Source organism: Epinephelus moara, chromosome 10 (genome assembly GCF_006386435.1).
Source record: "Epinephelus moara isolate mb chromosome 10, YSFRI_EMoa_1.0, whole genome shotgun sequence".
NCBI lineage: Eukaryota > Metazoa > Chordata > Actinopteri > Perciformes > Serranidae > Epinephelus > Epinephelus moara.
In genome coordinates, this window is record NC_065515.1 from 4,275,386 (window position 1) to 4,291,262 (window position 15,877).

The window sequence follows — 15,877 nt, forward strand, 5'->3', positions numbered from 1 at the left end:
TTAATTAACTAATTTTATTGTTTGAATTATAACAGTCATGGTGGGAGAGAAGTTAAATAACATAACCAAAAAAGAAAAATCTTAAAATATAAAACCATTAAAAAGTTATACCTTCATTCACCATGAGGACGTAATGAGTCCTTAACTGGGTGAGAGCTATTTTTGTTTTCAATCTAACACTACAAAAAAAGTAAAAATGCATAAAAACTGATATTCCCCATAAACATTGCCTGAGCTCAGACAGTTGTAATCATTTAAAAAAATCCCTAAAAAACTAGAGAATATTTCATTTTTGGGCTGTTTTTTGTATAAAAATGAGTAGTACATGACAGAAACCGGCCTGTAAAGGGTTAATTAACTAATTATATTGTTTGAATTATAACAATCATGGTGGGAGAGAAGTTAAATAACATAACATAAAAATAATTATCTTAAAAGATAAAACCATTAAAAAGTTATGACTTCAACCATCACAAGGACTCAATGAGTCCTTACTGGGTGAATGGATGGAATTTAAAACCGTCTGTAAGGGTTAAGCCCAGTTCAGGCCAAAGATTCACAACGAGACAAAACTGTTTTTGAACATTGCAAAACTGTTTTTGAACATTGCAGAGAAAAGTTGCAGCAGTTCACCTGTCTGAGCTCAACTCAAGCCGGCTGATGGTGTCACCTGCAACTCTGCTGGCCAAATCGTCAGTGGCTGGTTTTAGAACGCCAGGCTAGTCGACTGTTTCTACAGCCAGTTGGCTTGTAGCACAGTCCACTGGTCAAGTCAAAATGACCGCAGATGGCATGTTCACTTGCTGAGGCTGGGGCTCTGTCCATCATACAGTCCATCTGATGCTGGTTTTGTTTCTGTTTTTCACCATTTCATTACTACTACAAATGCAACCATAGCAAGTATCTAACTGGCACTATCCCCATTCATATCTTAAGTAGCTACAGATTATATGCAGCCACAAAATAAGTCTGAAAAACTGGAAAAAAGAATGAAAGAACAGACAGTTGTTGCATAGAGATGATACACCATCTCATCTAGTTGCATTGGTGTGAACCGGCAAGTTTTAGAATGCTGCAGAACGGTGTATTGCAAGTGCATGTTTCAACTCATCTCGTCGTGATTCTTTGGTCTGAACTGGGCTTAGGAATGAGCCATTTATATACATAGGGAGCGGGTCTTTGTCGACAAAGCCTGCCATGTTGCACTGTCATGTTTCTACAGTAGCCTAGAAAAGACAAACCAAACACTGTCGCTATACAGGGATATTTGCATTTTCACATTGGCTGACGTATTTAGTAGGCCCTCTGTGATGACCAGTGTCAAAAAAAACACATGCTTTTTTAATGTGAAACTGCTTTATTCAGTGTTTTTACCGCTTTAAATCACCTGGTCTGTTTGTTTTGGAGAAGAAGAAGCCTCTGTGGATAATTGGGCTCCTGGTGAAAACGTTCTGAACCATGAACACTGAAGAAATTCTGACTGAGGGAAGATTCAGCTGGTTGCATTCTGCAATCCTCACTGCTAGATGCCACTCAGTCCCCCTCAATCTTACACACTGTTAGTGTATCCTTCATTCTGCATTAAAGCCCATTTCCCCCCAGGAGCTGCTTCTGATGAATTATTAACTGTGTGAACTGTTTACAAAGAATTTGCATGGTGATTTAATTTGTAATGGGGTCTTATGTCACACTTAAAGTTTGAAATGTGCTCAGGGGAGTGATCCCAGGCAACCTACTTAACTTTGTTTGTGCTGATTTATAAATGAAGCATATTTAAACGGCTTCAAACTGTTTATTGAGTCATATTTGTTTGACAATAATGGAGCATGAAGGAATGCGTATCAAAGGCATTGGCCAGGCTAACTGTAAAGTGATACTGTGTGTTGCAATATGCAAAGAGTATTCACAATTCACAAAGGTGAATAATTCAGTATGTCCACTATTCCCCTCAGCATTCAAGACAAGAATAACAAGTCTTTGTACCAAAGAGTACTCATTATTTAAATGACTGTTCTCAACATCGTGCTTCAGAGTAAGCCGTACCTTTTATCCAGAATATACCCTTCAACCTTGTGCAGTTCTTTGCCAAAAAGGCCACATGGTTTGAAATTCAGGTAGCATCTTTCACCAGTTCTGGGTGAAAAAGAGAAATACAGCATATTATGCTCTCACTCTCTGCTGGCTGAGTCATGCAGAATTTCCTCATCTGCTCAGTTTTCCTCCTTGTTGGTCAAACTTCCTCAAAATGTTTAAATATCAACTGTATCACACTTGTTCTACTCTATAAATATGCAATACTCTACAGTCTTCAAATAAGAATAGTGTGCAACATGTGCAAACTTAATGACTAAGTGGATTGTTTTTTTCCTCTTACTTGTGGTTGATCACCTCCACATTTCCATACTGCTCGATCCATAGCTGACCCACAATGATGTTGTGAACACAACATGTAGGATTTGTCCATGTGTAGGCTTCATTGTGCCTGGAGATGAAACATTGACTTAAAAGAGAACAATTTTATACATCAAAGTCTGTCCACAGGTGTTGGGGGAAGCTACTGCACATGTGGCAAGAGATCTAGAAAGCCTTTTGTGGCTCCAAAGGGAGCTACGTGAAGTCTGATAAATGTCCTCAAGTGAAGTCACTACTTAGTTAATCCTTGAGTCCAAGTAGATGTTCGTGCCAAATTTTAAGAAATTCCCTCAACGTGTTCCTGAGATATCCTTTTCACCAGAATGTGATGTTGGTATGCTGGCGCAGAAAATCTGGGGTTGTGTAGTTAGAAAGAAGTCAGTTTGACGTAGGCAAGAAGGCTTCAAGTCGCCTCTCTGTCAGCTCTGCTAAATGTGTGCTAAGTTAAGGCTCTTATGTCTATTTTGTAAGTGTTAATGGCGCTTTTTGTGGTTGACTTTGGACGTTGGTGGCGTGTGGCTGAGAGTCGCTCATCGGGATGAGGACATCAGCTCGCCAGTCTGTAAACTCTCCTTCTGCTAACTTCTAGATAGCTAGCTGCTAGATAGCCAGGTCGAGCTTTTCAAGTGTTAAACATCAAGAAAAGACAGAAAAAATATGGGCACTAGCAGAACTAGCATCCTGCTAGCCACTGTACAGACATTGGAAAAAAAAACCCTGCACAACCTCCATGCTGTATCAGTTTTTAAAGGGATATCAGCAACTGTAATATCCTTTGATTCACCAAAACTTGGCTAAATCCTCGACAGCGGCATTCAACCAGGAGGCTCATTTTCTATCTGATGGGGCAGAGGACTCTAGGAGAGAAGTAGAGGAGGCGTGAGCTGGTGAATAAGGACTGGTGTGTCAGTGGGAACGTGAGGTGCTGTCCTGTTCCTGCTGTGGATCACTGCTATATGTTGTGCAGAACCATGTGGAGAGCGGTATCGCTGTCCAGGTTCAGATGTAGCCACCATATGACTGTTGAGGTCGGGATGTGTTTAAATTAAATTATTCCACAACCAGAAACCATGGATTATCAGAACCATCCAGAAACATGCAGCACTTTTACATGACATTAGAGAAGGTGGATTCATTCTGTTAGTCCGACTAATACCAGACTTTTAAAATACATGTCAACATGTTAGTCCGACTGAAATCGTATGAAATCGAATATCTAAAAGTCGGACTAAAACACTCAGATAATGCAACTGGGAGCTGAATTAGTTAATTGGACCCAAACTGGCTGAGGAGCTCTGTGCATCCACCATAGGCTTTGACCTGGAAGTTGAAAGTATTAAATGCGTAACAGAAGAGAAAGCTGGTAACAACACGGCGAAATCTACATCCAGAGCCATGCGTTCTTCTAATGTGCAACAAAAGTCTACAGGCCACTCATACAGAGGAACTCAAGAAGAGATACAAACTTTTTCATAGGACTTCAATCAAAAAAGAAGAGCAAGAGCTGATTTAATATTTCTGAAGAAAAGAGTTCTTTTTCTTTTTTTATCAGCTTGAGATTCTTACTTGGGCAGCTCCAGTGTGATGATGCCTTTCGGCTCTGCTTCCACACTCTTGCCCCAGAACTTGAGTTTGGGGTAGATGGATCCATGAAAAACAAAGTCTTGCTTCAGGCCTTCAGCATGGAAGGCACTGACTGGAGGGTGGTGGCTCACCTGCTCCGATATGAGCCTGAAGCCCAGATCCTCTCTGGGATGACCAAGAAGACAGCAAGCACGGGGTAAGTTTTTAGTAAAAAATTAGTGTAGAACATTTGCTGAATAATCCCACTCACCTGACCAGTTCGTAGGTTTCTCCCAGCAGCGGGTTAAAGGGTTTACCTGTCCGCTCCCACTGGGAGGCCACAGCGGACACTGCAAATGCAGCCACACACTGCCAACAGCACATAAACACACTTCAAATCATACACACACTAAACTTATAATCCAGTTAAAATATGTCTGCATTTGAGACATTTTTTTGCACATGATATGTCTAGGATGTCACAGAACGTAATACCTTCATCCTCTCAATGGAGTCGGAGGAGGTGTTAGCCTGGTGGATGAGGTAAGTGTGCTCCATGTACTCCGTCAGACGCTGCAAGAAGCTGAGCGGTTCGTTGAAAATCACCGGCATTGTAATTTTGGAGAGTTCCTAAAATAGACGTGAAGAGGAATTGAAGGACCAGGTTTCATCACAGAGAGAAAATAAAGTCTCTTCACACAGCAATTGAAAGTGTATTATTTATGAAAAGTGTTGCCCAAGGGAAAATCTGTCTTCAGACATCCTTTACTAGTGTAAAGTATGTCATTTGTACACCACGTTACTTTAGATAAAAGTGTCTGCTAAATGAATAAATGTAAATATGTTGCTGTGTCTGCTGTATCCTCCTCTGGTGCAAAATGAAACACAGCTTTAGAAATGTATCATTTAAATATAAGATAAAGGATTATGTTGCCTTTCATGGTCTAATCTGAAGTAGAGAAACAGACATGTTAATACTCTATAGCTGCTCAACACATTACATTTATATCTCTGAGACAATGCTGTTAAATAAGACTAAGAGTCACACACACACACAGCCACCCTGGCAGCTCTGTGAGACTGTACTTAAGAACAGTGGTGCTTTGAGAAAGCTAATGCTATGCTAATGCATTATCACCACGCTAATGCCTGCATGCTTATGTTAAGCTGGTATAATTTTTAACATGTTCAGGGCCATGCTGAGACATTGGTACCTTTCCCATCCTCATCACATTGTATGCCTAAGTATGCACGAAAAGTATCTGTACACCTTTGGTTCGGTGCTCGCAAATCATCGTTCAATTGCGATGTCTAAACTGTTCAGAGACACAAGCTGAGAGGCTCCCAATGCGTGGCAGACGCACCCCAGATACCTCGCAAGCCAGATACCTGCTAGATATCTAGTGTGAAAACCCCTCCCACTCTGCCTTCCAGTTATCTTACTCTGCTGTTTGTGTTTGCAGATGCTGGGAATTGGCTGGTAGGTGGAGCTGAGAGGGTCGTCTGGTTGTATCTGCCCACCTGGGTGGGGCTCCCAGAAGGCATCAAAGAACTGCTTCTCTGATCAGTTACTCTCTCTCAGCTGGGTCTGCTGCGTGCTCCTCAGCCTTTGTTCTTTGTTTGGTTTGCGTCACCACCCAACAAGCGCTACACCATGTTTTCACTCATCCACACACTTCCTATATGACTGCTTCCTTTCCCAGGCGGTAACACTAGCAAGATATCTAGTAGATATCTAGATATCGAGCAAGCTAGACGATGGACTTTATAATAAAGACGAGGAACGCAACAGTTCCTGAAAATGAAGCCAAAACATCCCAATCGCCTCCTGGTGGCTGGCTGCAGTATAGGTCATGAACCCCGCCCCCTCTAAAAGATCAAAAGTACACTTCATACACTTTTTCCCAAACATGGCTTCTGCTGCTCTATGCTGCTGTATGTTCAAGTGTTTGTTTATGTGATAAGTTTGGTTTTAATCAGTTACTCGATCTTATAAAAAGGGGTTTCACGTCATGACTGACAGCTGTGTGTGCCAATTGGTGTGCTCGCAATTAATTGAACTGTTAGCGACTGGTCGAACGGAGGGTTAATACCACAGAAATTGCTACTGCTCAGACTCTGGCTCCAAATGACATCAACAGCGCAAGATGGCAGCGGCTGTGTCCTGGGTATTTTGGCTTCACTTTTGTGCAGTGGCACCAAGTGGAGACATGTTTCCATCTTTATATACAGTCATTGATCTGGACATGTCAGAGAATTTGTTGGAAAGGTACAGCCAATGAGAGCACAAGCGGGGTAACCTGGGGGAGGGGCAGTCTTTAACGATAGGAACTTAACTGTGTATGTTGCACTTGCAGCACAGACCGAAGTTGCTGTTGCACCTCGCTCAAATAGGCTAGAAATAGCAAAGACGTGTGGAAACACAGTATTTTGTGAACATGTGCTAACATCAACAAAATTCTTGTCTTGTGCATGGCATTACATCATCTCTCGAATCACTTCACACTTGTGTTTTTGAGACAAAATAAAGTTTGGAGACCAGACATAGTCACTGAGGATTCCTCCTGGTGAAAGATCTTGTTGTGTGTGACCCCCTGTAGATGCTCATGTGAAAACTACGACTTTAAGACTCCTGACTACAAGACAGCAAGTTGTGTAGTGTAAACAGTACAGCAGTGACAGAGGACCTTGACCCTTCATTTGGTCTTTGTGCTCTGTTTTGGTCCCCACCATCTGCTTAAGGAAATATCTGTCTACTTAGCTGCTGAATGCTTCACTATGTTCACCAGCTAGTCTCTGACTGTGCAGTGTTGCGTCACTACAAGTAGCAACATTACCAACTTAACTACATTTCTCAGTAGCGTAGCTGTAACGTCACTACTTTTTGAGTGAAATAGCTTTTCAGTAGCGAAGTTGATTAATTGGTCGAGTAGTGCAGTAGCTTCAACAAAAGTTACAAGCTCTTTTTCCCAGGAAAAACTCTGAAGTGCAGCGTACTTTATTTCTGCGGAGGTCTGCATAAAGGCATGTAGACGAGGGAAGCACTTATGACTTTGCATACTACTCCTTCAGTTTTCAGAGAGGAGGATGCTGTCTAAGCTACGAACTATCTTGGACAATGTCTCACACCCACTCCACCATGTGCTGGTCAGGCACAAGAGTACTTTCAGTGGGAGACTCATGCCACCAAGATGTACCACTGAGCGCCACAGGAAATCATTCCTGCCTGTGGCCATCAAACTGTACAACTCCTCCCTCTGAGTGGCCCTGAGACTTTTTCACACACTGCAATAATTTAATTTAACTTGTGCAATAACCCCATTCACCCTGACTGTATATATTCTGTTTGTGTAAATAATCTTGTTCAGTTTACAATATATATATGTATATATATATATATATTTATATATATTTACGTTTATGTTTGTTAATAATTCCTGTTTATTTAACTATATATTTGTTAATACTATTGTTTAAATTTCTTATATTTTCACGTATCTTTCCTCTCTTGCAAGGAGCACCTGTAACATAAATAATTTCCCCTCGGGGATCAATAAAGTATTTCTGATTCTGATTCTGATTCTGATTCTGCTTGCTGCTTTTGCTGTTGGCTTTTCTTGGCAAGACATGCCCTACTCTGCCTCTGATTGGCTACACTGCACTTCTTGACGCGTCTCTCACGCGTCTTGCTCATAGACTGTATATATTTGGTGGACTTGCAGTGGACAGCTCAGAAAAAGACACAACAAGGGCCGAGAAAAGAGCTGAGAGACCGAGAACCACATTAAGAAGGAGGAGAGGAGAGAGAGATATTACTGTATATTATTGTCTTTTAGGAAAGCCCAATCAGTCTTTTTTTCAGCATTGGCTGTATAAAAACAAAATCGGGGAGTGCAGCAAAATGCTGCCTACCTACTTTTGCCAATATGTCTACCCTACGAGGCGGAAAATTGGGCACCTCGGATCAACTCGCTAATCCGGCTCTGTGTGTGTAAACGCTCGCAGCTTGCCGGGAAAACGGCCCAACATTCACGGAAAACCTGGCAGTGTAAAAGGGGCTAGAGACACAGCCAGATAGCCGACTGAAAGAGGACAAGACAGAAGAGAAAGAGAACGACAGAGAGCAATAGGCCGACTGATGATGTCATGTTATTGGAGGACATGTTCAAATGTCACAAAGTCTTCAAAAATAAATAAGAAAGTTTTAATTTAAATCTGTTTTTTATAATAAACAGTTCACCTGAACATTTTTTGCCTGCCTATTTGTTTGGCTGACAGTTTTCCTGATCGTTGAGAAAATGCTGATTTGACATAAAGTCAAAAAATAAAAGTAGCTTTGCAAATACCAAGTTACTTCTGCCATTTTCTCTCTGTTTCTTCTTTTTTGACCCCCCATTTCTCTGAGGGTAGCTTAGCTCACTGCATTTTCCAAGTAGCTTGCCCAACACTGTAACTGTGTCTGTCTGCTGTTTGGTGCCGAGCAGGTTGTGCAGAGTGGGTTTAAACAACTGCCGACAGTACACCTAGCATGGCCAGTAAAAGACACATGAACATCATCCTCACCATTCCAATGCAGTTCCTCAGGATGCTCCAAATACTGAAGTCATTTCTTGAAAACATTGGAGCAGGTAAGCTGGTCCTGGAATAACACACATTAACACACTGCTGTATTACTTTAATAAGCTTTGTACAATGCACTGATCTCTAAAAACAAACACTTTTCATTAGCGTAAATGAACCAGACACATAATCGCTGCAAGCGTCATATCTTATTTAAGTGAATACAGTCAACAAAAGCCTGAAATGTATTGTGTAACATACTGGAGCAAAGCCCAGAGGCACAATCAACACCAGTATCAACAGCCTTGGAATCATCCATCAGCAGCACTTGAATCTTGTAGGTGTAAAATATACATCAGATCAGCCAGGTCTAAGTAATTCAAAAGTTTTACATGTTGGAGTTTGGATAACAGACTCAGAATGACAGGAATGTGGCAAACAGACCGTTTTAAAATAACAAGACAGGTTAACATAATAATGAAATTTGAAATCCACCCAAATAGTCTGAGCTGCACTCGAAAGCTGCCTGGAGGGATTAGGCAACATGGGATCATACTGCAGCCTGATTATTGCATTACACTGTGACCTTATCAATATTTAACAGCTCCAGCACAGAGCTCAGTTCTTTCAATACAACTCTTTCTGTTTCCTTCACCAGGCTGGCCCTGACTCTAAATTATTCACACTACGAAGTGGAGAGACCCGAGGGAGGACGTAAAAATGAAAAACAAAGACCGCTGAGGAAACAGAGCTCTCACAGCAGTTTGGGAAATATAACAGCCTGACACTTGTATCAATGATATATTACAGCAGGAAAATAAATTGTGGCTGCTATGAGGAGACAGGCTCTTTGTGGAGTTTGTTTCTTTTGATGCGAGCTGCATAAAAGCGCAGGGGGGTCAGCGGTCCATTTAGGACACCGCGGGGGCATATAGCAAAACTGACCTATGCTTTGTGATCCCGTTGGGTTGAGTCTCGTCCTTGTCGCCATGGTGATCCTCCTGCAACATGCTGGTGGGGCTGCCGCAAGGGCTGCTTAACATGACAGAGCCTTCGTCCTCCTCCTCGTCCTCGTCAAAGGAATGGCTGGCCACCGTCTCAAAGCCGCTCAGGGAGACCTCAGAGTCCGAATCTGAGACGGACACATGGAGACAATTCAGGTCAAAGTGGCAGTCGAAGGAAAAGGTTAAAGGAATTGTTAGAGACATAAAATCTGATGTGTTTATTAGGAGAGGGACATAACAAAAAGAATTATGCAATACCTGTGGATATCTTTTACAAGCAGGCATGCTTCAAGATTATGATATAATTAAATGGCTTTTTGATAATCGCATATTTGCAGTATCTAATTATATTTATTAAGCCTGGAACAGAAGAAGACACACAACTTGTGCACTTAGCGAGCTCTTAGGGAGGATCTTATTAAGTATCACTTTACCCAGTAGATGAATGTAGAACACTTGTAGTCTCCCTATTTCTGTCTTCCGTTCCTGCTCTTGTTGTCTGTCCCGTCTGTCCTCCTACACTTTTTATTCTCAAATCTGTTTACTTTCCATTTGTACTAGGCATTTATTTTGTTATGCCAGAGTTGTGTGTTGAATTGTTACCTTTATATCTGTTATGTATTTTGTTCTGTGTCAGCGTGATCGCAATATAATAATGTATTTCCACCAGACATGAAAATAAACAAAATATTCATTCATTCTATCAATCATGCTTTTAAAGTCTGATAATTAAAAAGCAATTAAAGCTAGATAGCCGATATTAGCTTAATGCACATATTTCAGTGTCATGTATGAGGTACGTCTGTGGATAAATAACAAGAAATCCTTAAGAAATGCCAAAGATTTGTCTGAGATCTTGTAGAAACAATGACACCATTACATGGTTTGTCAATCAGAGAGCAATGACAAGTTGATTTTCTACAGTAAAATGTTTCGCAAACAACAAACAAACCTAAGGAATCTACATTAAGATCGTTAATGTGTAAAAATATTTACCACCAGCCGATATAGACCAAATCAAAATGTTTGTTTACAATAATTTCCGGGTTGAAAAGTTTAAGTGTAAGCTATATTTAGAATATTTTCACCGCCTTTTCATGATGTCAGACCGACCTTTCCGAGGAGAACAGAAGCTGTTGTACGGAAGCTGCTGGTCTACTGCTGCCTCCATCGGTTGAAGGTGTGAGGAAATAATCTAAATTATATCTTACACTTAAACTGATACTGATGTTTTTAGGTGTTTAAAAGACATTTTTGATGCAGCCCCCGTCTACAGTAGCTTATTTTTTAGCTTCTGTGCCAGCACATTTAGTTTATCAAAGACACTTGCAAAGCAATACAGTACATAAAATAACAAACATTCTCATGGACAAAATTTCCAAACTTTTTCAAGACTTTTCAAGGGCTCAGGGCTGTTACTGTCACAATGTGATGACACTATAAAAACAATTATAACTGCTGCGCAGCAATGGGTTGGGTCTGGGCATTTTTAGGCAATTCTGAGCAACCTCTGGAACCTAAGATGGTCATCTACAGCTCTGAGCTAATTGGCAAGTAGCAACTCAACAGTGGCTTCACAAACTGAGTAAGCCATTCACTGTTGTGTAGGAAAGCAGCCATCCGTGCATGGAAAGGCAGATTTGAAACCACTGTAAAAAATTCAGTTATTAAGACAAAAATCTGAAAATACACATATTGCATCTAGACAGCATGGAGATGTTGGTAATTTGTTTGTAACAATGATTGATTTGCTCCATAAGTGAAAAACTGATGTTTAAAATTGCCATTTTTACATTGACTCCAATTGTTCACATTAGAGCAAAATTCAAAATGCTGTCAAAAATTCAGTTTTTGAGATAAAATTCTGAAATTTGCCACACATCATCTACCATGACTCTAGAATTTTGTCATTTTTTTCATGAACATTGAAGATTTATTTAGCAAGAATTTGCATGTATATGTTTACAGTACCGTTTACAGTCAAACATTTTGATGCACTGTAGGCTCAATTTTTGATAAATCAAAAATCTGAGAAACATAGTTTTTGTAGGACAGTCAATTGAGCAAAAATTGTGGGAGGAGATAGGTTTAAGAAGTTTTACAGTTTTTGGAAAAAAAAAAAAAAAAAAACAGTGATGAACTTCATAATTTTTAATAGGTTTAAATGTACAAAAGTTTCTTCAGTATTGGGGCTACAGTTTGATGAAAGTTGTTTTGAACTTTAGACGCTTGCTGTAGCGCCACCATCAGGACTATTGGCTTGAGTTTACAGCTGAGGATATCTGGCATGAGACTGGACCTTTGTGCAAAGTTTGGTGAGTTTTCACCCATGGGAAGTATGATTTCCTTCGGAAGAAGAAAGAAGAAAAAGAATACCTAGGATTACTATAGCTAACATGGACACAGTTATAATTACAGTAATGACAGGTTATCATTACTGTGTGTCTGTCAGAGCACTTTGGATCAACTGTCTGTGTTTAAAACATATTTTCAGCTGGCTGGCATTCAGGAGGAGAGAGGTGAGCCCAGGCAGAAACTGACGAACCGTACATGATGGTAAACAAAACAAAAAGTTTACCGCTGTTATGTTACACACCATGGAAGGTTATCAGCAGAAGACTTTCCCAGGCCTGGAAAATGTGACTGTGAAAATCCATGACTTTTCCAGGTTTTCCATGACCGGGGAACCCCGAGGGTCGGACTACTAGTTTAACTATGTGTCTTTAAACACTGCAGTTACAGCTGACAATAAAAACTGAGAAAAAAAAATTACTTCAGCTGATTTAACATTGTCCACAAATTAAAAATTAACTGTCAGCTGTCGACCTGGAAATGACTGCTGTTGTTAGCGTAACGTGTTAGCATGCTAATTTGATTTATATTGTTACTGGATTTTTTTTAAACTCCAAAGTCAAGTCATGCTGGCTTTAAACTCCCAAATATCTATATTGGTATCAACCTCAAAAATCAGGTATAATTCAGGCTGTAACAACAAGACTGTTTAAATGAGGAGAAGTGAGGAAAATGAAACATAAAAATAGGATTTTTTCTCGCCTCTACTTTAATAAGACTAATTTTATTTATCTATTTAATTGTATACACATACAGTATACATGTATGTACATATATATTCCATATAATTTTTCTTTTTTTGTCATTTTATGATTATAATTTCATTGATTGTAGACTGCTATGTAAAGAAAAAAATATATCTATAAAATATCATTCACAAAAACACTCCTTCTCTGCATGAATGAATGCAGATGTCCCGTGCACATCAGCCTGAAGACATCCATGTTTCCATAAGATACCAGGAAAGCAGCATCAAATCACATAAAAAGTTTTGCAGTTACAGATGGTTTAAATATAAATGAGTATCAACTCCTGAGAAATGTTTTGTTTTGCAGCCAGTTTTGAAGAAGACCCTCAAACATGAGTCAGTTTTAACTGTCACAACACCATGCAGGTTTCTCACACCAAAAACACTCAATCACGTGAAAAGGCTTCAAGTTATTTCAACACAACCAGGCAACACTTGGCGCTTACGTCACGCTTCAGCAAAGAGGCAGGAAAAAGGTATTCCAGTGTCCTAGAGGTGAATGACAGATCAGCAAGGGTGAGCGGGAGCTTGTCACAGAATCTCCTGCATCTCCTGAGCGTGTTTGATAACTTGTCAACTCACCAGACACGGCGTCGTGGAACTCATCCTCACTGAGGGCACTCCGCGGTGAAGATCCCTTGACGACGGATTGCTCAAGTTCGTGGTGCTCCGTGGCGAGAGTCTGCAGCGCTTCAGAGAGGATCTTATTCTTCTCTACCTCCTGCTCCAATTTCAGAGTGCGCACCTGAGCTCGCCACACAAACAAACACACACGCGCACACACACACACACACACACACACAAAGAAAGAGACTAATCACTCACGAAAACACACACAACTCTATCTTTCACATTTAATACCTGAGGAAGTGTTTTCATGGCTACCAAAATTTTATTCTGACTCTCTAATGTCTTATTTGTGTGACCATCAGACCGGTTGTTGATTGACTGATCCTCCCCTCTGCACCATCCTGTCATTATCAGACCCACAGAGAGAGACAGAGATGGAGCTGAGAGGGACGAGCCATGTTTATCTGTAATGGAGGACAGCTGCCTTGATGTTGTCGTCTCAAATGGCCTGCCTGAGAACATGACTCCCATGGAGGAGAGGGGCTCAGATAACGGGTAATGGACTCAGATATAGACCATTAGCCAAACATCCCTTTTAGACAAGACATTAGTGTTGATAATATTAAGATGTGCTCATTTTTCAGCTGCACCTTTCTGAAAATCTCTTTCCACTGATCGTCTACCGACGTGTAAATATTGAGCGTACAGACCACAAAAGAGGCCGTGTTTTACTTTGGACTGTCAAAGAAACAAAAGATGGAAAATTGGTGGTAAATTACCATCCACAAGACGGTAACCAGGCCCACAGCAGGCAAGGTGAAGTGGGGAGAGAGTGCTGTATAATGACAGACTACAGATCACTCCCCGTCACTGCAACATCCTGAACTTTAAAGAGGAAATTCCTGCTGCTTGACACCCACACAGGTGGTGTAAAGTGCAAACCAGCGCTGCAGGAGATGGAAGTGATTCAGTATCTTCCCTTCGCAGACCCCGCTGTTCCATTCAGAGTGCATACCATCATGTGCAAACTGAGATATACAGTACGTGTCTGAGTTATCCCTATAGAGACCGGGCTTATTCATGGTGAGAGCTCGGAGATCCTGTGAGCCTTTTATCGTGCGCTCTGCCTCTGCAGATCACAGTTCAAAAGGCTGCACAGCTGAGTGCTTGAGGCCCGGCCCAGGTGTAAACCCTGAAAGCACTGGACTGGCTGTTAAACTGAGAGCATTCAAATGGTTTTTTGGCAGCCGCTGGAAACATCAGCAGCGCTGTCCTCTCGAAAGATCACAGAGAAATTCTTGTTTTGGGAGATAAAGCTGTGAGCGAGAGGAGAAAAGAGGACAGGAAAGAAAACACAGCGGAACTGAAACTGACTTCTGCTGCTGCCCACTGAATTTAATAATTCAGGCTCTGGTATTTAACAGTTTTGTCCATGTCTTTGTTTTTCTGTGAAAATGCAGAACGTATCAAAGGACTGATTCTGTGCATTACCATATGAGGCTCAACACCCCTCGATTTACATATTCAACAACTCAAGTGTGCATTCATCACTGCATTCAAACATCAAATGCAGTGTGCATCAAAAGCAGCAGCAGCACTACATATCAGTTTAAACAATCAGCAGGGAGCAGACAGAGACTAATTCTCATTCTGATGTGACGTTCAGAGAGAATTCTGGTTCAGAAACTGCAGCAAATGAACCAAAACTGTGATTAGCCAAAAATAAAACACTCTCAATCTTAGACAGTTAGTGCTGCAAACTAAGTTCTGTGTGTCACAGCCTACACAACTGAGGAGGGACGCCATGATTATGTTGAAAATCAGACATGCTTGCTTTGATATTCCCCCAAAATGTATGCATCATCAGTGAACATTGCTTTATATTCAGCCGCAGCACTCAGACTTGGTCAGACAGTTCTGAGTGAATCACACAAACTACCTCCCCACACTTCCTGTTTCTTGCTCAATTTGGATTTACCTCACTCATATCTTCTTACATATGCCACCCCTCCAGTCATAAAAAATACATATACTCTTGCACGTATACACACACCAACCTGCACACACACGTGCATGACTTTCAGTCCCACTGTTAAAGCAGCTCTGAGCATTAGGGGTGGGCGATACGAAGATATTTACCATGAGATGATATTAATATGTCGACACTGTCGGTCTGTCTGTTCATCACCTCGGTCCACACTGAAAAATCTCAGCAGCTATGCATGAATTTCCATAAATTTTGTACAGGCATTCATGCTGTGTAGAGGATGAATCACAGACTTTATAAAAGTAATTCAAAAGTTTTGCATTTTGGCCATTATCATCTTGGTTTTGTGGAGTCAGAGGTGGCCGTATTTATACAACAGGGTGGAGCTGCAGAGGAGTAAGGGGTGCATCTGACTAAGACACTGAGGACACTATCCACAGACAGCCTGTCACTCAAAGGGGCCCCGCCCTTGGACGCAGACAGGACATTCATAACGTAGCATCGGGCTGGCTCAGTCCAGGGTCCGACAACAACACAGCTGTGCTCCATTGACTCTGATACAGTCATTTCAGATTTCCTTCATTTCCAGGCTGGTGTTGTGGATTTGGAGCTAAATGTTGTGCCTGGGGCACGTCGTGTATTAATGATACTCGTTACCTGGAGAGGTTGGAAAAAGATATA

General features: G+C 41.1%; 1 protein-coding gene across 3 annotated transcripts in view; it reads right to left on the reverse strand.

Annotated features, from left to right (window-relative positions):
• Positions 1-15,877, reverse strand: part of osbpl1a (oxysterol binding protein-like 1A) — a 49,791-nt gene that overhangs the window by 10,275 nt on the left and 23,639 nt on the right. For all 3 annotated transcript variants that reach the window (XM_050055044.1, XM_050055043.1, XM_050055045.1), the window contains 8 exons: positions 13,222-13,384; positions 9,481-9,667; positions 8,539-8,614; positions 4,471-4,605; positions 4,247-4,344; positions 3,979-4,161; positions 2,375-2,482; positions 2,044-2,133 (listed from right to left, as the gene is read on the reverse strand). In XM_050055044.1, the coding sequence (XP_049911001.1) occupies positions 2,044-2,133; positions 2,375-2,482; positions 3,979-4,161; positions 4,247-4,344; positions 4,471-4,605; positions 8,539-8,614; positions 9,481-9,667; positions 13,222-13,384 (1,040 nt within the window). The remainder of the gene's footprint in view (positions 1-2,043; positions 2,134-2,374; positions 2,483-3,978; positions 4,162-4,246; positions 4,345-4,470; positions 4,606-8,538; positions 8,615-9,480; positions 9,668-13,221; positions 13,385-15,877) is intronic.